Raw genomic sequence first — 18,432 nt, 5'->3', positions numbered from 1 at the left:
TGGTTCGCTGCACGGACACTAGTTATATTTGCACCATAGCTTGCGGGATTTTCCACGTTAGTGCGTAAATTTGAGAGGAGAAGCTGCGAGGGGATTGGTGTAGATTCGAGTTCGAATATTCAGCTTCATCTGCAACTAAGCAAAAGGCGATGTCGCAACTTCTCAGTTGATTACTATACAGGTCGTCTGAGATAAACAGATACATATTCATTCGCCCCGTAGACCTTCTAATCTATCGTCTTCGTTATCTCCTTGCTTGGACTCATCATCACAGTTCTCATGTCAGCTCCACTCCACTTGAAGGTGAATCTAATGTTGCGACCATTTCAAGAGCTTGTTCGTAAGACGGTGGACGTCCAATTTCAGGGTCCCCTTCTGTCCAAACGTCTGCATCCACAGATACGTCAACTTCGCCGATTTTACGAACAGCAGTAAAATAATCAGGCAAATCTATCGTGGAACCTTCAATAAACGGCTCGCCATGAGGCACGTGATTGTAAGGCAAAACAGGAGCTCCCGATTTTTCTAAATCTCCAACACCAGGAATCGAAGAGATGATAACTTGTGGCGTTCGGGTTAAACTGTGTGCTTGTCTTAAACACAGCGACGTCAGTATGCTAACTCCGAGAAAAAGTAGAAAAGTCGCCAGAATTATTAATATCGGTAGCAATATCGGTGAAAACTGCGTACAGTCAGGGCAATCTTCTTTGCGCAAGACCGCAATGGCGACAAGTAAAGCCACACTGATATTAATACAGACGAATACGAAAAATAAACCAAGCCGTTTAGCATTCTTTGACAATCTCGGCGCTTCTTGTTCTGCAGTTACTTGTTCTCCTGCCATAGTCAAGCATTTATCATGGTATCGGATTCAATTTGATCACCGATCGGTTCGTCTGGCAGTTATAACACGATGTACGTGCTTGGTAAAGCCAGCGTCATAATTGATATCGGAGCAACACAGCCATGTGGTCACGTTTTCATGGCCTTTCAGGTAAACCTGAGTAAACAAATATCATCAAAATTAATTAATCTGAAGTTTACGAAAATGTGCTGCCGACAGTTACGGATCAAAATTTAAAGAAACGACACGGTTTAGCGTATTTTTTCTTTCTTTCAACCGGAAATCCACAAAACGACTGTTTTGACTCAGTTCAAGTCAGCGACATTCGAACATGATTCAGAGCGGAAGTTAAATGACAAGTCTGTGACACTTCATAAACATCCATCAAGGCAAATACGGATATAAAACTGATGTATTATCTGACCACATAATATATACTGCGACGTCTTCTAAGGTTGAGTCCAGTCGATGGGCAAAAATCTCACCAGAAGTTGATAATAGAACAGAGCGAAATACCGAACAAAAAACGAAAAATAAAAATAACGCGACAAATAGGTGTACGTGAACAGAAAGATTCCTTATTTGGCTGTGGGTTTTTTTCGCTGGCTCTCGTGCTTTGTGGCACGAGCAAGCGAGAGACGACGGTCGGCGAGCGAAGCTTCCTCGGCTCGCTTCGTTCGGCGACTCGTTTTTCGCAGCTTCGCCTTCGCCATTGCCTCAGCGTGCGAGAGCCTGCTCTCAGGATACAAGAAGTAACGCGTGTAAGAAACTGTATCATATGTAACTAAAACGTTTCGGTGGTTAAATGTTATTGGAAATTTGGTCGTATTTCTCTGACGTTTTATGTACCAACCGATTTGCTGCAGTATGTCTCAGTTACATTAATGAAACAAACCAAGAGAAAACGAGATCTCTCGAACAAACCCAATAGTAGTAATAGTTCACGGGAGATTTTTTACGTGACAGATCTTTGACATGACGCACTGACACAATATGGTCACGCTACAGTGTAGATCGTTTTCACGTGACGTCATCATTTTCTAAAATCCAAAACCAAAGAGCCACCAAAGTTTTTAGCCCCATCAGGCATAAGAGGGGGTAAGTTTATATCTTTTCACAATTTTACAGCTGAATAGTGTGCTTCGTTTGGAAAACAGCGTATTTTGAATTTCAGAGTTATGGCGGTGCGTGACACAAAGCGACGATCGCACCAAAAAACATATACTTATCTCATCAGTCATGATTTTTAGCTTTTAATGATTTTTAGCTCTTTTAGAAGTTAGAGCATGAGGAAAAGTGCTTATGTAAATGTTTGTTTGTTCAGTACAGATAATCAGTGGCCTAGATAGATCTAGATAGCCAAAGTAAGTTCCAGATGTTTACACTATCTTCCGGCCGCCATATTGGTGCACCGCAGAGGTGCACCAACATGGCGTTTTTATACTGGGCTCTGTAAATTTTTAATTTATTTATTTTTATTGCGTGACAGTGAAAACGAGCTATTGAACTGAGCGACAAGTAATTTTATCCCGGCCAACCATGCGATTTGTTTTACGTTACGACTTCTCTTTGAACTAAACATTAACCAGGGATAGCATAAGATATGTCACTCAGATACGATTTTAAATATCACAAACAGCTTTTACAAACCTTGCATTTACATAATGCAGCTTTATGGATTGGAATCCGGCAGACAAACTTCACGGGTTATAAACGTCACTCTATACGCATTTTGCCCTTCCCCTCCCCTGTGCAATTGTCAAAACACTTTCATCTAGTACAAGTTTACATTTAAACCATTTTCGAACATTAAAACCGGGGGGGGAGGGGGGGAGGGGGCGGATAGGCGTGCTTACACTTATTCTGTAGGTATGACATATTTTCCAACAATTTATTTTGGTCCAATTTGTCCATATAGTTATTGCTCTCTAGCACTGGGCATTGAACCAATGTGGTCATTTCAAACGAAGTTTTACTGCGCAGTACTTTCTGTCCAAACTACGTTTTCTGTCGGTCCACAACTGAATATAAACTATTATGAATATTAGTAAAATTATCATGCAAATTTGCTAAGGAAGCTCTCGAATAAACGTGGACATTTTTTTAATCTTAGCTTGACTTGGGAACGGAATCCTTAGAAAGAATTGTAGTTCGACTGACTGCTTGTCTTGAGAGCCTGAGTAAAGTCGATTGCTTTGTATTGATTACTATCAGTGATTGCTAAAGCATCGACAAGCAGTTAAGGATTTTGCACGAATTCATCAGTTACCGACAGCGAGGCTTGCAATCTTTTTGTCTTCGGTAGCACTTTTATATGCTGTCATTGCGACCGCTTCTTCGTAACACGGCGGCTGAATTTCAAGAATATCCTCTGGCCATGCTGTCGCGTGCAAAGATGAATAAACTTCACTAGTATTTTGAATAGCAGTGAAATAATTGGGCAAATCCATTGGAGAGGTCTTCACAACAAACGCCGGCTGCCGATGCGGGACATGATAATAAGGCAGTGTAGGAGCTGGAGACTTTTCCAAATCTTCGGCGGGGATGGAAGAGATGGCAACTCGAGGAGTCCGTGTTGAGCTGCTTTTCCTTCTTCTACAAAACGCCGTCAATATACTGATTCCAAGAAACAACAGTAAAGTGCCAAGTATTGCCATCATTGAAACTAGCATCGGTGAACCCTGTTTACAGTCAGGGCAACCTCTAAGCGAGATTGCAACGGCGGCAAATAAAACCACACTGGCAATAATGCAGAAAAGCACGAATGATAAACCAAGCCTCTTTGCATTCTTTGACAATCTCGGCGCCTCTTGTTCCTCGAAAACTTGGTCTTCCGCCATTATCAAGCATTCAATGGAATAAAACTTCTTACACTTCTGTTTCTAGCTGTTTGGATTCGGCAAATTGATCATGTTGCCTTACGCTACTATAACATTCGTGCCAGCTGTCGGGCATTCGTTCAGAACGAATAATTGATCTGAGAATATCCACCCAAGCATTCACAGGAAAGCCTTTATTCTCTCATTACATGTGATGTTTTATAACTTTAGGTCACGCTATCAAGCTCAGTTAACGTATTACTGAAGCGTGAATCATAATCGTCATAATCCAATGATGCATGTTCATGGCGAGAGCAAAATGTATTTTCTGTAGGAGGTAATTACGGAACGTCAGTGTTTACACCTTCTTCGCCATCTCATTTTCATATGTATTATTGTTACTTATTATGGCTTGTGTTTGTGGAAACAGTGAATATTTATCAGCCAGATGTATCTTTATTTTTCGTTTTTCAGCTTATTTCCAAAAACATTCACCTGACACAGAAGCCACATATGGCTCCTGCCTGACATTAACACCGCCTTTGAAAATTCTTCACGTTTGTCATCAGCCTCTTCTTCTACAGGGACGTCTTGCTGAATCTCTTCTTTAAAGCTTCTATTACTACTTCCTCCTGCGTTTAAAATGTTAGAAACAAGTTTAGCTTGATCTTCGCTGGCATGTTCATACTTAAACAGAGCTTTAGAAACATGTACGTTCTGTAATAAGTTTCTCGCCTACTCTGCTCTGGAATAACCACGAAGCACATGTAACTATAAAACGATGGACTGTTTTCTTTTTTCCCCCAACTGTGCGTGAAAGGGTTAAAAAATTCATGCCCATTCAAGCCCCCTTCCCCCCCCCCCCCAATGACCCATTTGCGGTCTTATCACCCGAGAGGGGGGGGGGGGGTATAGCACTTGTAACTGCTTATTAACCAAGAGTGAGGTCTTTACGGAAAAATCCCAAACCGAGACCTTACCGTATTGACCGAGCGATAGCGAGGTCAATACAGGAAGGACTCGGTTTGAGATTTTTCCGTAAAGACCTCACTCTTGGTAAATAAGGCCGCAAAGAAACTTATTAGAGAAATTTATTACAGAGCGTACATGTTTCTAAAGCTCTGTTTAAGTATGAACATGCCAGCGAAGATCAAGCTAACCTTGTTTCTAACATTTTAAACGCAGGTGAAAGTAGTAATAGAAGCTTTAAAGAAGAGATTCAGAAAGAAGTCCCTGTAGAAGAAGAGGCTGATGACAAACGTGGATAATTTTCAAAGGCGCTGTTAATGTCAGGTGAATGTTTATTGTAAATAAGCTGAAAAAAGAAAAATAAAGATAAATCTGGCTGATAAATATTCAAATATTCAAGTTGTAAATGTTCATGCATATTTTAATCAAGTGGTATATAACACTCTCACTGTACGTCTACTACCACAGACTACGTCTCGACCCTTCCCCAGTCATGTCTCATGTCAGGGCGGAAGAGATTCAGAAAGAAGTCCCTATAGAAGAAGAGGCTGATGACAAACGTGGATAATTTTCAAAGGCGCTGTTAATGTCAGGTGAATGTTTATTGTAAATAAGCTGAAAAAAGAAAAATAAAGATAAATCTGGCTGATAAATATTCAAATATTCAAGTTGTAAATGTTCATGCATATTTTAATCAAGTGGTATATAACACTCTCACTGTACGTCTACTACCACAGACTACGTCTCGACCCTTCCCCAGTCATGTCTCATGTCAGGGCGGAAAAAGGCCATGTCGCGCGCGAAGGGTAAATCCGTCAAACACACTCGTGAGGGGGAGAGAGGGGAGTTCTGAAAGACAGGAGCGACGGCTGGATCGAGCAAGTCAAGGTCTTGGGTATCCGGTCAGCGGGTTTAAAATCCTGTCCAAAGTTAATGATCCACATAAACCCGGAAAATATCAGTACGTGAGTGGAAAAACCATCAATGCACTGAATAAAACAAATTAAGGATCATGTTTACAATGATAAGTCGAGGTTTACTTACCTTCGCTTTATCTTTTTTCTACAGGAAGTGTTTACATAAGAGAATCAATAAAAAAAATTGAATTTCAGTGTTTGAACTCTGCGACAATTGAAGCGTTAGTTAACAAATCTTCCACATTTTTTTTTCATGGTCTACACTTTTGTAGACCTTAGAAATAGCGTCATTTAATGTTTAAAACTTAAATGGAACCTCTAGCTGTAGGCGAGTGGCTTTCACTGCAAAGTTCGTGTAACACTCAACTGGGAAGGGTCGAACTTACGTTGGGCAATCGGATGATCCCACAATCACCTTATGTGTGCAAAACGCAGCTGCTAGGCTAATTTGCTCGACTCCGCGTCTTAGTCGCATTACTCCTGTATTATATTCTTTACATTGGTTACCTGTCAGATTCAGAATTGTTTATAAGATTTTAATAATTACTTTTAAGGCCATACATGGCCAGGCACCGGACTATATTTGTAATCTTATTCGTGTTAAAAGTCCCTCCCGGAATGGTCTACGCTCTAATTCTCAAGTTTTATTAGTACTACCATCCACGAAAACGAGGAAAACACTTGGTGACAGGGCATTTAATGCTGCTGCACCATCACTTTGGAACAAATTGCCGTGTGCAATAACAGAGGAGGACAATTTTAACCATTTACGTCCAAACTGAAGACATTTTTATTTAGAAAAGCGTTTGAATAGCTCTTGATGTTTTCTATACATTTTTACTAGATCCCTTGTTTTTAATATTTTAATTTTTAGCTCGTTACCTTAGCCTAATGTACATAATTATTGTAAATCATTAGTTTTAAATTTATCACACTATTCATAGCATATCGTTTAATTTATATTACTCATGTGGTTTGTTAGGCGCATTTGATCATATTCACATGTTAATTTGCGCCTTAGAAATATTAAATATTATTATTATTATTATTATTATTATTATTATTATCAAACATCATGCAGCTTCGTGATTCCATTGTATTTTTGTAAGAAGTTGACATGGACTGTTTGTCTTATGTGCAATATCTGATCTCTCTAAAGGAAAACTCATGCAACGAAGCCTTGTGTTTAATATAAACTGAAGTTTTAAGTTCTAGTTATTACAATGTTGTATCTTCAATTTTTTCCTTCTCAGTAAGCAAACACGTTTTCTTCCATTTCAGCAGAACCTAATGTCATTTCAAGCGCTTCTTCGTAACACGGTGGTGGAGTCCCAGGAACATCCTCTGTCCAAACGTCCGCGTTCAAAGATGAATCGAAAGTGGCTTCATCAAACTTTTGATTAGCAGTAAAATAATCTGGCAAACCCGTTGAACACGCTTTTACGACAAACGGCAGACGGTGAGGGACATGACTATAAGGCAGTATAGGAGCGGGTGATTTGTCCAAATCTTCGTCTGGAATCGAAGAGATGACAACTTGAGTTGGGCTGTGAAGTCTTCTTCTCAAGAAGATTATTATCAGACAGACTCCAAATAAAAACAATACTGTAGCAACAATCCCTAAAATCACTACCAGTATGTTGGAAAAATTTGTGTTCAGCAAACCTTGTCGAAACATGAAGAGCGCCACACTTGCTGTTATGCAGAAAAATGCGAGCAGTAAATGAAGCTTCGTTCTCTCGCTCATTGTGGCAGATTTTCAACAGGAGCTTCTCGCTCTCCTGTAATAAACAAACATTTAGTGGTGTCGCTTCATAACGGTTAGAATGTTTTAAGGCAAGCTATATATTCAAATTTATCTCAGTTACTACGTGCGACCCCCGTGGCCTCAGTGACGCGTGCGCAAATGAAAACAATCACTTTCTGACGGCCCGGAAATCCGACCAGATTTAAGTCCTCAGTTCCGCACACGTCTACGATTCAGTTGAGGGCATTCGCAACAGAGACGCTAGGGAGTTTGAGAAAACCACGACGGCAACAAGGGGTATTTTGGGAGATTAATTTGAGGGAACAAGAGGTGTCTCTTCTTTTAAAGGGAACTTTGACTGAAAACTTTAGGGAACAATGGAATTAGGAAGCGGCGGAGAAAAAGTGAAATTTCAAGAGATCAAGAGGAATATACTACCCAACTGGGAGGCCCTCTCTTATGTTGTATATTATGCATGATGGATCGCTGATACCTAAATGGAAAAAAATAAAATTCAAAAAACTGAGTAAGGCTTCAAGTTTAGGACGATATTTACGTCTTAGGTTTAGCTTTTTGATTGCACCGAAGACAGTTAAGATGATAAATTATTAACATCGGTAGCAATATCGGCGAAAACTGCGTACAGTCAGGGCAATCTTCTTTGCGCAAGACCGCAATGGCGACAAGTAAAGCCACACTGATATTAATACAGACGAATACGAAAAATAAACCAAACCGTTTAGCATTCTTTGACAATCTCGGCGCTTCTTGTTCTGCAGTTACTTGTTCTCCTGCCATAGTCAAGCATTTATCATGGTATCGGATTCAATTTGATCACCGATCGGTTCGTCTGGCAGTTACAACACGATGTACGTGCTTGGTAAAGCCAGCGTCATAATTGATATCGGAGCAACACAGCCATGTGGTCGCGTTTTCATGGCCTTTCAGGTAAACCTGAGTAAACAAATATCATCAAAATTAATTAATCTGAAGTTTACGAAAATGTGCTGCCGACAGTTACGGATCAAAATTTAAAGAAACGACACGGTTTAGCGTATTTTTTCTTTCTTTCAACCGGAAATCCACAAAACGACTGTTTTGACTCAGTTCAAGTCAGCGACATTCGAACATGATTCAGAGCGGAAGTTAAATGACAAGTCTGTGACACTTCATAAACATCCGTCAAGGCAAATACGGATATAAAACTGATGTATTATCTGACCACATAATATATACTACGACGTCTTCTAAGGTTGAGTCCAGTCGATGGGCAAAAATCTCACCAGAAGTTGATAATAGAACAGAGCGAAATACCGAACAAAAAACGAAAAATAAAAAATACCGCGACAAATAGGTGTACGTGAACAGAAAAATTCCTTATTTGGCTGTGGGTTTTTTTCGCTGGCTCTCGTGCTTTGTGGCACGAGCAAGCGAGAGACGACGGTCGGCGAGCGAAGCTTCCTCGGCTCGCTTCGTTCGGCGACTCGTTTCTCGCAGCTTCGCCTTTGCCATTGCCTCAGCGTGCGAGAGCCTGCTCTCAGGATACAAGAAGTAACGCGTGTAAGAAACTATATCATATGTAACTAAAACGTTTTGGTGGTTAAATGTTATTGGAAATTTGGTCGTATTTCTCTGACGTTTTATGTACCAACCGATTTGCTGCAGTATGTCTCAGTTACATTAATGAAACAAACCAAGAGAAAACGAGATTTCTTGAACAAACCCAATAGTAGTAATAGTTCACGGGAGATTTTTTACGTGACAAATCTTTGACATGACGCACTGACACAATATGGTCACGCTACAGTGTAGATCGTTTTTCACGTGACGTCATCATTTTCTAAAATTCAAAACCAAAGAGCCACCAAAGTTTTTATCCCCATCAGGCATAAGAGGGGGTAAGTTTATATCTCTTTACAATTTTACAGCTGAATAGTGTGCTTCGTTTGGAAAACAGCGTATTTTGAATTTCAGAGTTATGGCGGTGCGTGACACAAAGCGACGATCGCACCAAAAAACATATACTTATCTCATCAGTCATGATTTTTAGCTTTTCATGATTTTTAGCTTTTTTAGAAGTTAGAGCATGAGGAAAAGTGCTTATGTAAATGTTTGTTTGTTCAGTACAGATAATCAGTCGCCTAGATAGATCTAGATAGCCAAAGTAAGTTCCAGATGTTTACACTATCTTCCGGCCGCCATATTGGTGCACCGCAGAGGTGCACCAACATGGCGTTTTCATACTGGGCTCTGTAAATTTTTAATTTATTATTTTTTTTATTGCGTGACAGTGAAAACGAGCTATTGAACTGAGCGACGAGTAATTTTATCCCGGCCAACCATGCGATTTGTTTTACGTTACGACTTCTTTTTGAACTAAACATTAACCAGGGATAGCATAAGATATGTCACTCAGATACGATTTTAAATATCACAAACAGCTTTTACAAACCTTGCATTTACATAATGCAGCTTTATGGATTGGAATCCGGCAGACAAACTTCACGGGTTATAAATGTCACTCTATACGCATTTTGCCCTTCCCCTCCCCTGTGCAATTGTCAAAACACTTTCATCTAGTACAAGTTTACATTTAAACCATTTTCGAACATTAAAACCGGGGGGGGGAGGGGGGAGGGGGCGGATAGGCGTGCTTACACTTATTCTGTAGGTATGACATATTTTCCAACAATTTATTTTGGTCCAATTTGTCCATATAGTTGTTGCTCTCTAGCACTGGGCATTGAACCAATGTGGTCATTTCAAACGAAGTTTTACTGCGCAGTACTTTCTGTCCAAACTACGTTTTCTGTCGGTCCACAACTGAATATAAACTATTATGAATATTAGTAAAATTATCATGCAAATTTGCTAAGGAAGCTCTCGAATAAACGTGGACATTTTTTTAATCTTAGCTTGACTTGGGAACGGAATCCTTAGAAAGAATTGTAGTTCGACTGACTGCTTGTCTTGAGAGCCTGAGTAAAGTCGATTGCTTTGTATTGATTACTATCAGTGATTGCTAAAGCATCGACAAGCAGTTAAGGATTTTGCACGAATTCATCAGTTACCGACAGCGAGGCTTGCAATCTTTTTGTCTTCGGTAGCACTTTTATATGCTGTCATTGCGACCGCTTCTTCGTAACACGGCGGCTGAATTTCAAGAATATCCTCTGGCCATGCTGTCGCGTGCAAAGATGAATAAACTTCACTAGTATTTTGAATAGCAGTGAAATAATTGGGCAAATCCATTGGAGAGGTCTTCACAACAAACGCCGGCTGCCGATGCGGGACATGATAATAAGGCAGTGTAGGAGCTGGAGACTTTTCCAAATCTTCGGCGGGGATGGAAGAGATGGCAACTCGAGGAGTCCGTGTTGAGCTGCTTTTCCTTCTTCTACAAAACGCCGTCAATATACTGATTCCAAGAAACAACAGTAAAGTGCCAAGTATTGCCATCATTGAAACTAGCATCGGTGAACCCTGTTTACAGTCAGGGCAACCTCTAAGCGAGATTGCAACGGCGGCAAATAAAACCACACTGGCAATAATGCAGAAAAGCACGAATGATAAACCAAGCCTCTTTGCATTCTTTGACAATCTCGGCGCCTCTTGTTCCTCGAAAACTTGGTCTTCCGCCATTATCAAGCATTCAATGGAATAAAACTTCTTACACTTCTGTTTCTAGCTGTTTGGATTCGGCAAATTGATCATGTTGCCTTAGGCTACTATAACATTCGTGCCAGCTGTCGGGCATTCGTTCAGAACAAATAATTGATCTGAGAATATCCACCCAAGCATTCACAGGAAAGCCTTTATTCTCTCATTACATGTCATGTTTTATAACTTTAGGTCACGCTATCAAGCTCAGTTAACGTATTACTGAAGCGTGAATCATAATCGTCATAATCCAATGATGCATGTTCATGGCGAGAGCAAAATGTATTTTCTGTAGGAGGTAATTACGGAACATCAGTGTTTACACCTTCTTCGCCATCTCATTTTCATATGTATTATTGTTACTTATTATGGCTTGTGTTTGTGGAAACAGTGAATACTTATCAGCCAGATGTATCTTTATTTTTCGTTTTTCAGCTTATTTCCAAAAACATTCACCTGACACAGAAGCCACATATGGCTCCTGCCTGACATTAACACCGCCTTTGAAAATTCTTCACGTTTGTCATCAGCCTCTTCTTCTACAGGGACGTCTTGCTGAATCTCTTCTTTAAAGCTTCTATTACTACTTCCTCCTGCGTTTAAAATGTTAGAAACAAGTTTAGCTTGATCTTCGCTGGCATGTTCATACTTAAACAGAGCTTTAGAAACATGTACGTTCTGTAATAAGTTTCTCGCCTACTCTGCTCTGGAATAACCACGAAGCACATGTAACTATAAAACGATGGACTGTTTTCTTTTTTCCCCCAACTGTGCGTGAAAGGGTTAAAAAATTCATGCCCATTCAAGCCCCCTTCCCCCCCCCCCCAATGACCCATTTGCGGTCTTATCACCCGAGAGGGGGGGGGGGGGTATAGCACTTGTAACTGCTTATTAACCAAGAGTGAGGTCTTTACGGAAAAATCCCAAACCGAGACCTTACCGTATTGACCGAGCGATAGCGAGGTCAATACAGGAAGGACTCGGTTTGAGATTTTTCCGTAAAGACCTCACTCTTGGTAAATAAGGCCGCAAAGAAACTTATTAGAGAAATTTATTACAGAGCGTACATGTTTCTAAAGCTCTGTTTAAGTATGAACATGCCAGCGAAGATCAAGCTAACCTTGTTTCTAACATTTTAAACGCAGGTGAAAGTAGTAATAGAAGCTTTAAAGAAGAGATTCAGAAAGAAGTCCCTGTAGAAGAAGAGGCTGATGACAAACGTGGATAATTTTCAAAGGCGCTGTTAATGTCAGGTGAATGTTTATTGTAAATAAGCTGAAAAAAGAAAAATAAAGATAAATCTGGCTGATAAATATTCAAATATTCAAGTTGTAAATGTTCATGCATATTTTAATCAAGTGGTATATAACACTCTCACTGTACGTCTACTACCACAGACTACGTCTCGACCCTTCCCTAGTCATGTCTCATGTCAGGGCGGAAAAAGGCCATGTCGCGCGCGAAGGGTAAATCCGTCAAACACACTCGTGAGGGGGAGAGAGGGGAGTTCTGAAAGACAGGAGCGACGGCTGGATCGAGCAAGTCAAGGTCTTGGGTATCCGGTCAGCGGGTTTAAAATCCTGTCCAAAGTTAATGATCCACATAAACCCGGAAAATATCAGTACGTGAGTGGAAAAACCATCAATGCACTGAATAAAACAAATTAAGGATCATGTTTACAATGATAAGTCGAGGTTTATTTACCTTCGCTTGGTGACAGGGCATTTACTGCTGCTGCACCATCACTTTGGAACAAATTGCCGTGTGCAATAACAGAGGAGGACAATTTTAACCATTTTAAGTCCAAACTGAAGACATTTTTATTTAGAAAAGCGTTTGAACAGCTCTTGATGTTTTCTATACATTTTTACTAGATCCCTTGTTTTTAATATTTTAATTTTTAGCTCGTTACCTTAGCCTAATGTACATAATTATTGTAAATCATTAGTTTTAAATTTATCACACTATTCATAGCATATCGTTTAATTTATATTACTCATGTGGTTTGTTAGGCGCATTTGATCATATTCACATGTTAATTTGCGCCTTAGAAATATTAAATATTATTATTATTATTATTATTATTATTATTATTATCAAACATCATGCAGCTTCGTGATCCCATTGTATTTTTGTAAGAAGTTGACATGGACTGTTTGTCTTATGTGCAATATCTGATCTCTCTAAAGGAAAACTCATGCAACGAAGCCTTGTGTTTAATATAAACTGAAGTTTTAAGTTCTAGTTATTACAATGTTGTATCTTCAATTTTTTCCTTCTCAGTAAGCAAACACGTTTTCTTCCATTTCAGCAGAACCTAATGTCATTTCAAGCGCTTCTTCGTAACACGGTGGTGGAGTCCCAGGAACATCCTCTGTCCAAACGTCCGCGTTCAAAGATGAATCGAAAGTGGCTTCATCAAACTTTTGATTAGCAGTAAAATAATCTGGCAAACCCGTTGAACACGCTTTTACGACAAACGGCAGACGGTGAGGGACATGACTATAAGGCAGTATAGGAGCGGGTGATTTGTCTAAATCTTCGTCTGGACTCGAAGAGATGACAACTTGAGTTGGGCTGTGAAGTCTTCTTCTCAAGAAGATTATTATCAGACAGACTCCAAATAAAAACAATACTGTAGCAACAATCCCTAAAATCACTACCAGTATGTTGGAAAAATTTGTGTTCAGCAAACCTTGTCGAAACATGAAGAGCGCCACACTTGCTGTTATGCAGAAAAATGCGAGCAGTAAATGAAGCTTCGTTCTCTCGCTCATTGTGGCAGATTTTCAACAGGAGCTTCTCGCTCTCCTGTAATAAACAAACATTTAGTGGTGTCGCTTCATAACGGTTAGAATGTTTTAAGGCAAGCTATATATTTAAATTTATCTTACTACGTGCGACCCCCGTGGCCTCAGTGACGCGTGCGCAAATGAAAACAATCACTTTCTGACGGCCCGGAAATCAGACCAGATTTAAGTCCTCAGTTCCGCACACGTCTACGATTCAGTTGAGGGCATTCGCAACAGAGACGCTAGGGAGTTTGAGAAAACCACGACGGCAGCAAGGGGTATTTTGGGAGATTAATTTGAGGGAACAAGAGGTATCTCTACTTTTAAAGGGAACTTTGACCGAAAACTTTAGGGAACAATGGAATTAGGAAGCGGGGGAGAAAAAGTGAAATTTCAAGGGATCAAGAGGAATATACTACCCAACTGGGAGGCCCTCTCTTATGTTGTATATTATGCATGATGGATCGCTGATACCTAAATGAAAAAAAATAAAATTCAAAAAACTGAGTAAGGCTTCAAGTTTAGGACGATATTTACGTCTTAGGTTTAGCTTTTTGATTGCACCGAAGACAGTTTAGATGATAAATCAAGAACAGGACGCTTAAAAGGAATCAAAAGAACTCAACCGTTATTGGGAAAGGAATAGTTTAGAAGTAAATAAGTGGGGAAAACTTTGCACAAAAATTGTGACATAAGAAGACTATTGCCGCTGAGATGTCACGCACAAAACGGAACTGATAGAAAAATCACACTATGGTACCCATTTGGCCTTTCCGTCAGCCGGTGGTATGGAGATGACTGTCACGCTACCTTAATAAGAAGGTCTAGATGGTCTTTCAATGGTGACCGAGAATTGGTCGAAATTTTAGCTATCAACTGAGAAATTACTCGTTATTTATGTCTCATAGCAGAGATCTGAGATCTTCAAAATTTACTGATAGCTCGGAAATCGGCTGAAATTCTGGCTGAAAGTTGAGATTCCACCACCATCTCTATCTTCTACTGACGAGTATTTTACTGACTATTTGTAATAAAATTACTGTATTGCTATGAAGACGAAAGAAGAACTCTGAGATAAAATCAGATTCGGAAATTCTTTCAAAATTCTTTGCTGTACACGTACGTGTTAAAAAGTGATAGACAAACAGATTGATCATACAACATCCCAAATATGTAAGCAGTACTAGGCTACAATTGCAATAACAAAAACAGTTATAATAGAAATAGCGAATACGTCTTCTAATTAGAAACAACAAATCAAAATAGAAGTTATAGCAACATAAATTAAACAAACAAACAAACAAACAATAAAGTATGAATAATTCCTAATCAGTTTTATCATCAAAATTCGATTTCTTTCAAGTTGAAATTACAACAAGTTGAGACACTCAACTTAATTGTTACTGAAATCGCTTGACTCTTGTGAAATATGAGTTCAATGCTTTATATTGTCTTGCATATTGTAAAGTTATGAAAATATATAGGTTATGGACACTATATAGCCATGGTCTTTGTCTTTTCCTTGTTTAGAAGCTCGTGTACCCGTCTTGATTACTTGCATGCCGCTGCAGAAGGTAACCTGTATGGGACAAGTAAATCGAGTTAGACGAATAGCTCGTCAGATTTGTCCATCGTTTCTTGAATAGAAGCATACTGTTCAGAAGAATAGGTATTCACTTCGTTTGCAGCACCGGTTAACAGCGCTAATATTTCAATCGCTTCTTCGTAACGCGGTGGCGGAGTTTCAGGAACATCCCCTGACGAGTCTTCCGCGTTCACAGATGGATTATCTTCATCAATATTTTGAACAACAGAAAAATAATCGGGCAAGTTCAGCGATGTCGGATGCGTTGATGAGGCTTGGCCAAGTTGACTGGCGCTATAGTGTAGTATGGGAGCGGGCGCTCTTTCCAAATCCTCAGCAGGGATCGAAGAGATAGCAACATGAGAAGTTGTGCTGTGTTGGAGTCTTTTGTAGTGCACTAACAATGCCAGTGTCATCACTCCAAGAAGAAACAACAAAACAGTAGTTCCCCAGTATATATCGACTACAGATGAATTAGTCACTGAGCTACAGCCACGACAAAGAAAAGTGATAATAATGACCAGGCCAACTGCACTAGCTGCAATGCAGAAAAAAGCCAATCCAGCCAAGACTGATACGAAAAGCTTTTCGGCGCACTTTGAAGATCTGGAGGCTTCACGGGTTGACGTCTCTGCCATAATCAATTCGATTGGATTTGATTGTGTTTTTTTGACTAAGAAGTCAATCGAGTTGTGTTATAAAACTGAAAACAAGCGGTTAGTGCTTCCTTCTTTCTACACACTCTATAAGGGGAATCTTGAAGGGAAGTCCTTCTAGAGGGGTGTGCCGGGCAGACGTTCACAGGGGTGCATTGTGGTCAAATAATCCTTTCCAAGTTGACGAGTGAGGGCCTTCAAAGTTGCCTCCGGTCATAAACCCATAGAACTTCTTCCGCTAAGTTTTACAAATAACAACAACCCAAAACACCATTGCTTTCAAAGATGTTGCTTTCATAAGAATATTAAAAAGGTAAGTGCTTAATTTCCTTCATTTAATTTCTCACAGATCGTTGATGAGTGGGAGAGAAAGCATAATGGGTACCGGAAATTGTAGGCAGCAACAATCCCGAGATTTTGTGCTAATTAGCGCAGGTTTTTCCGCTTCTGGTTCAAACGTCTTCCTCTGAGAGCAAGTAATGACAGTGCATAATGTATAAAGCTATGTGAACTAAGTTACTAACCTAATCTAAATATTTTCCTTATACCGTAATGCTGCTTTTGCGCTTTTGAGCTGAAGTTGATTACATTGAGCACGCTTTGCCGGCTACCGGAAGTCGTTTTGTTCGTACACTTTCCAATTGCTGCCAAAGCCTATTTTTACCGGATCAACAAGGTTACGCGCTTATCCTAAAGGAATATTTCTATTTTATTTTGTTAAAAGTAATTCTATGCAGAATCGCAAAGCCCACCTAGAAAAAAACTCACACTTGTTATTTTCACTTGATAGCGTGGAAAGTCGGACTTGATAGACGGGATACAGTATTTGCTCGTTGTCGCTTTGTATTGTTAGGTTTGTTTACGACTCACCTGGTCAATGCGAAATGAAAGAATTTTGAATCAGTTGAATTTGACTTCAGGATGTTTTCCAGAATTCTTTATAATGTCGCGTCGAGAAAACGGACACCTTGTTGCTCTGACCACTGTCCTCTGTCTAGTATCAGCTCATATCACTGTTACAATATTTTCGTACTTTTTCGGTATCAAATTATTTATATATTGGCTGAAATACACCCTCCCTTCAGATTATTTCTCAAAAAAAATAATTCAGATGGGAAGTTGTTTCTTTAACTGACACCCCGACATTTAACAGTGACCTTTCGGGTGCAATTTGCGTCTCTGTGACGTCAACTTGCGTCTTCCTGTGTTTTTTCCTCTCTCGACTTTAGAAGGAACGAAGGAAAGACAGTAGCAAGTAACCTTGGTTGCATATTGACTAGATTAATTTATGGGCGTCTTTGTATGAAGCAAACAATCCCAAAAGCCAGTAATCATTCTGGCCAATCACAAGTTACACAGACAACCAGTGAACCAATCAAAACTCAAAGTGAATAATGTAGCCGACAAAACGCACGTGAAAAAGCGTGGAAGCGAGTCATGATTGGCTTCTGATTGGATGACGAAGTGGCGCTAGGCTCGATTACCAGCCGCTGTTCGGGAAAGGAGCCCGCGCTAAATCGAGCCTAAGTGGCGCAAGTCTTTTTTTTTTTTTTTTTCAAAAAAACGCTGAATAGGCCACGTTCGGTATATCAATATTCTAACATGGCTCAGAGGCTTTCGGTTCAAAATTGTAAATTTTTTTATGTTTCTTTTGTCTCTCAATTTCCAAAAGAGACTTAGATACAAAGAAAACAACACCAAATATAGAAGTTTGTCCTGAAAGCCTTGGAGCCATGCTAGAATATTGATATACGGAACTTGGCCTATTGAACCAAGCCACTGAAATGCGAATTACTTTTGACAGTCAAGTGAATATATATCTGAGTTGTCATTAAAACCGTCCTGGCAGAGGTCCTTTGTTCGTCTGGTGTTAAGGTAATCATTCGTCTGTTTTTAATTGAGCTTCACCCTTAGTCCTATTGGCATTATTTATACAACTTGTTATTAGGAATAAAAAATAATTTTTTAAATCTGAGCTAAGGCATTTCTAGGTCAGCTAAAAAAACGTGAAAAAAACAAAAAACAAAAAAACCCGCAAAACGCTGGACAAGGATAACGCAGGCTCTAGGAACGAGATTGATTCCAACACAATCTCGTTCCCAGAGCCTTCGGTACCCTTGTCCAGTCTTCCCGTTGCCCTGGACAAGGGTAACGAGAGCTCTGGGTGGCGAGATTGATTCCAACATGGCTACCGAATCCTCAGTCCGCATGTCCTTACTTTTTCCACACCTTTTCCTGCCAGTAAATTTTGCGATCCCTTCCCAAAAACCCTCTCCCCCCGCCGCGTAGCATACAAAACGAGCGTAGCCTTGTATGAAATACCTCTGATCTTTACACCAGTCATTTTGCTTCCCGTGTTTAATTTTCCCGAAACGACGGGATGACGGAAATTAAGTAGCTCAAAAACAGTTACCTTTTGATTAATTAATTAATTAATCATATT

General features: G+C 39.8%; 4 protein-coding genes across 4 annotated transcripts; all 4 read right to left on the bottom strand.

Annotated features, from left to right (window-relative positions):
* Positions 1-2,667: 2,667 nt before the first annotated feature.
* LOC145470335 (uncharacterized) lies at positions 2,668-3,836 on the bottom strand. Its single transcript, XM_081454177.1, has one exon. The coding sequence runs from the start codon at positions 3,682-3,684 to the stop codon at positions 3,106-3,108; it is 579 nt and encodes a 192-aa protein (XP_081310303.1). The 5' UTR covers positions 3,685-3,836; the 3' UTR covers positions 2,668-3,105.
* Positions 3,837-4,569: 733 nt separating this feature from the next.
* Positions 4,570-9,902, bottom strand: LOC145470072 (uncharacterized). Its single transcript, XM_081453903.1, has one exon. The coding sequence runs from the start codon at positions 7,294-7,296 to the stop codon at positions 6,799-6,801; it is 498 nt and encodes a 165-aa protein (XP_081310029.1). The 5' UTR covers positions 7,297-9,902; the 3' UTR covers positions 4,570-6,798.
* Positions 9,903-9,922: 20 nt separating this feature from the next.
* Positions 9,923-11,142, bottom strand: LOC145470071 (uncharacterized). The gene has a single exon (XM_081453902.1). It carries the CDS (start codon positions 10,936-10,938, stop codon positions 10,360-10,362), a length of 579 nt encoding a protein of 192 aa, XP_081310028.1. The 5' UTR covers positions 10,939-11,142; the 3' UTR covers positions 9,923-10,359.
* A 1,249-nt stretch (positions 11,143-12,391) lies between these two features.
* LOC145469901 (uncharacterized) lies at positions 12,392-14,797 on the bottom strand. The gene is made up of 2 exons (XM_081453713.1): positions 13,652-14,797; positions 12,392-13,501 (listed from the first exon to the last, which is right to left on the bottom strand). The coding sequence occupies exons 1-2, from the start codon at positions 13,731-13,733 to the stop codon at positions 13,236-13,238; spliced, it is 348 nt and encodes a 115-aa protein (XP_081309839.1). The 5' UTR covers positions 13,734-14,797; the 3' UTR covers positions 12,392-13,235.
* Positions 14,798-18,432: the final 3,635 nt, after the last annotated feature.

This window comes from Orbicella franksi, chromosome 15 (assembly GCF_964199315.1).
Source record: "Orbicella franksi chromosome 15, jaOrbFran1.1, whole genome shotgun sequence".
Lineage (NCBI taxonomy): Eukaryota > Metazoa > Cnidaria > Anthozoa > Scleractinia > Merulinidae > Orbicella > Orbicella franksi.
This window is presented reverse-complemented; position numbering and strand designations above follow the sequence as displayed.

Coding starts and splice junctions, on each gene's coding strand:
- LOC145470335 (XM_081454177.1), bottom strand. CDS start 3,684: ATGGCGGAAGACCAAGTTTTCGAGGAACAAGAGGCGCCGAGATTGTCA.
- LOC145470072 (XM_081453903.1), bottom strand. CDS start 7,296: ATGAGCGAGAGAACGAAGCTTCATTTACTGCTCGCATTTTTCTGCATA.
- LOC145470071 (XM_081453902.1), bottom strand. CDS start 10,938: ATGGCGGAAGACCAAGTTTTCGAGGAACAAGAGGCGCCGAGATTGTCA.
- LOC145469901 (XM_081453713.1), bottom strand. CDS start 13,733: ATGAGCGAGAGAACGAAGCTTCATTTACTGCTCGCATTTTTCTGCATA. Junction 13,502..13,651: donor GCTCTTCATGTTTCGACAAG/GTTTGCTGAACA, acceptor CTTCGAGTCCAG/ACGAAGATTTAGACAAATCA.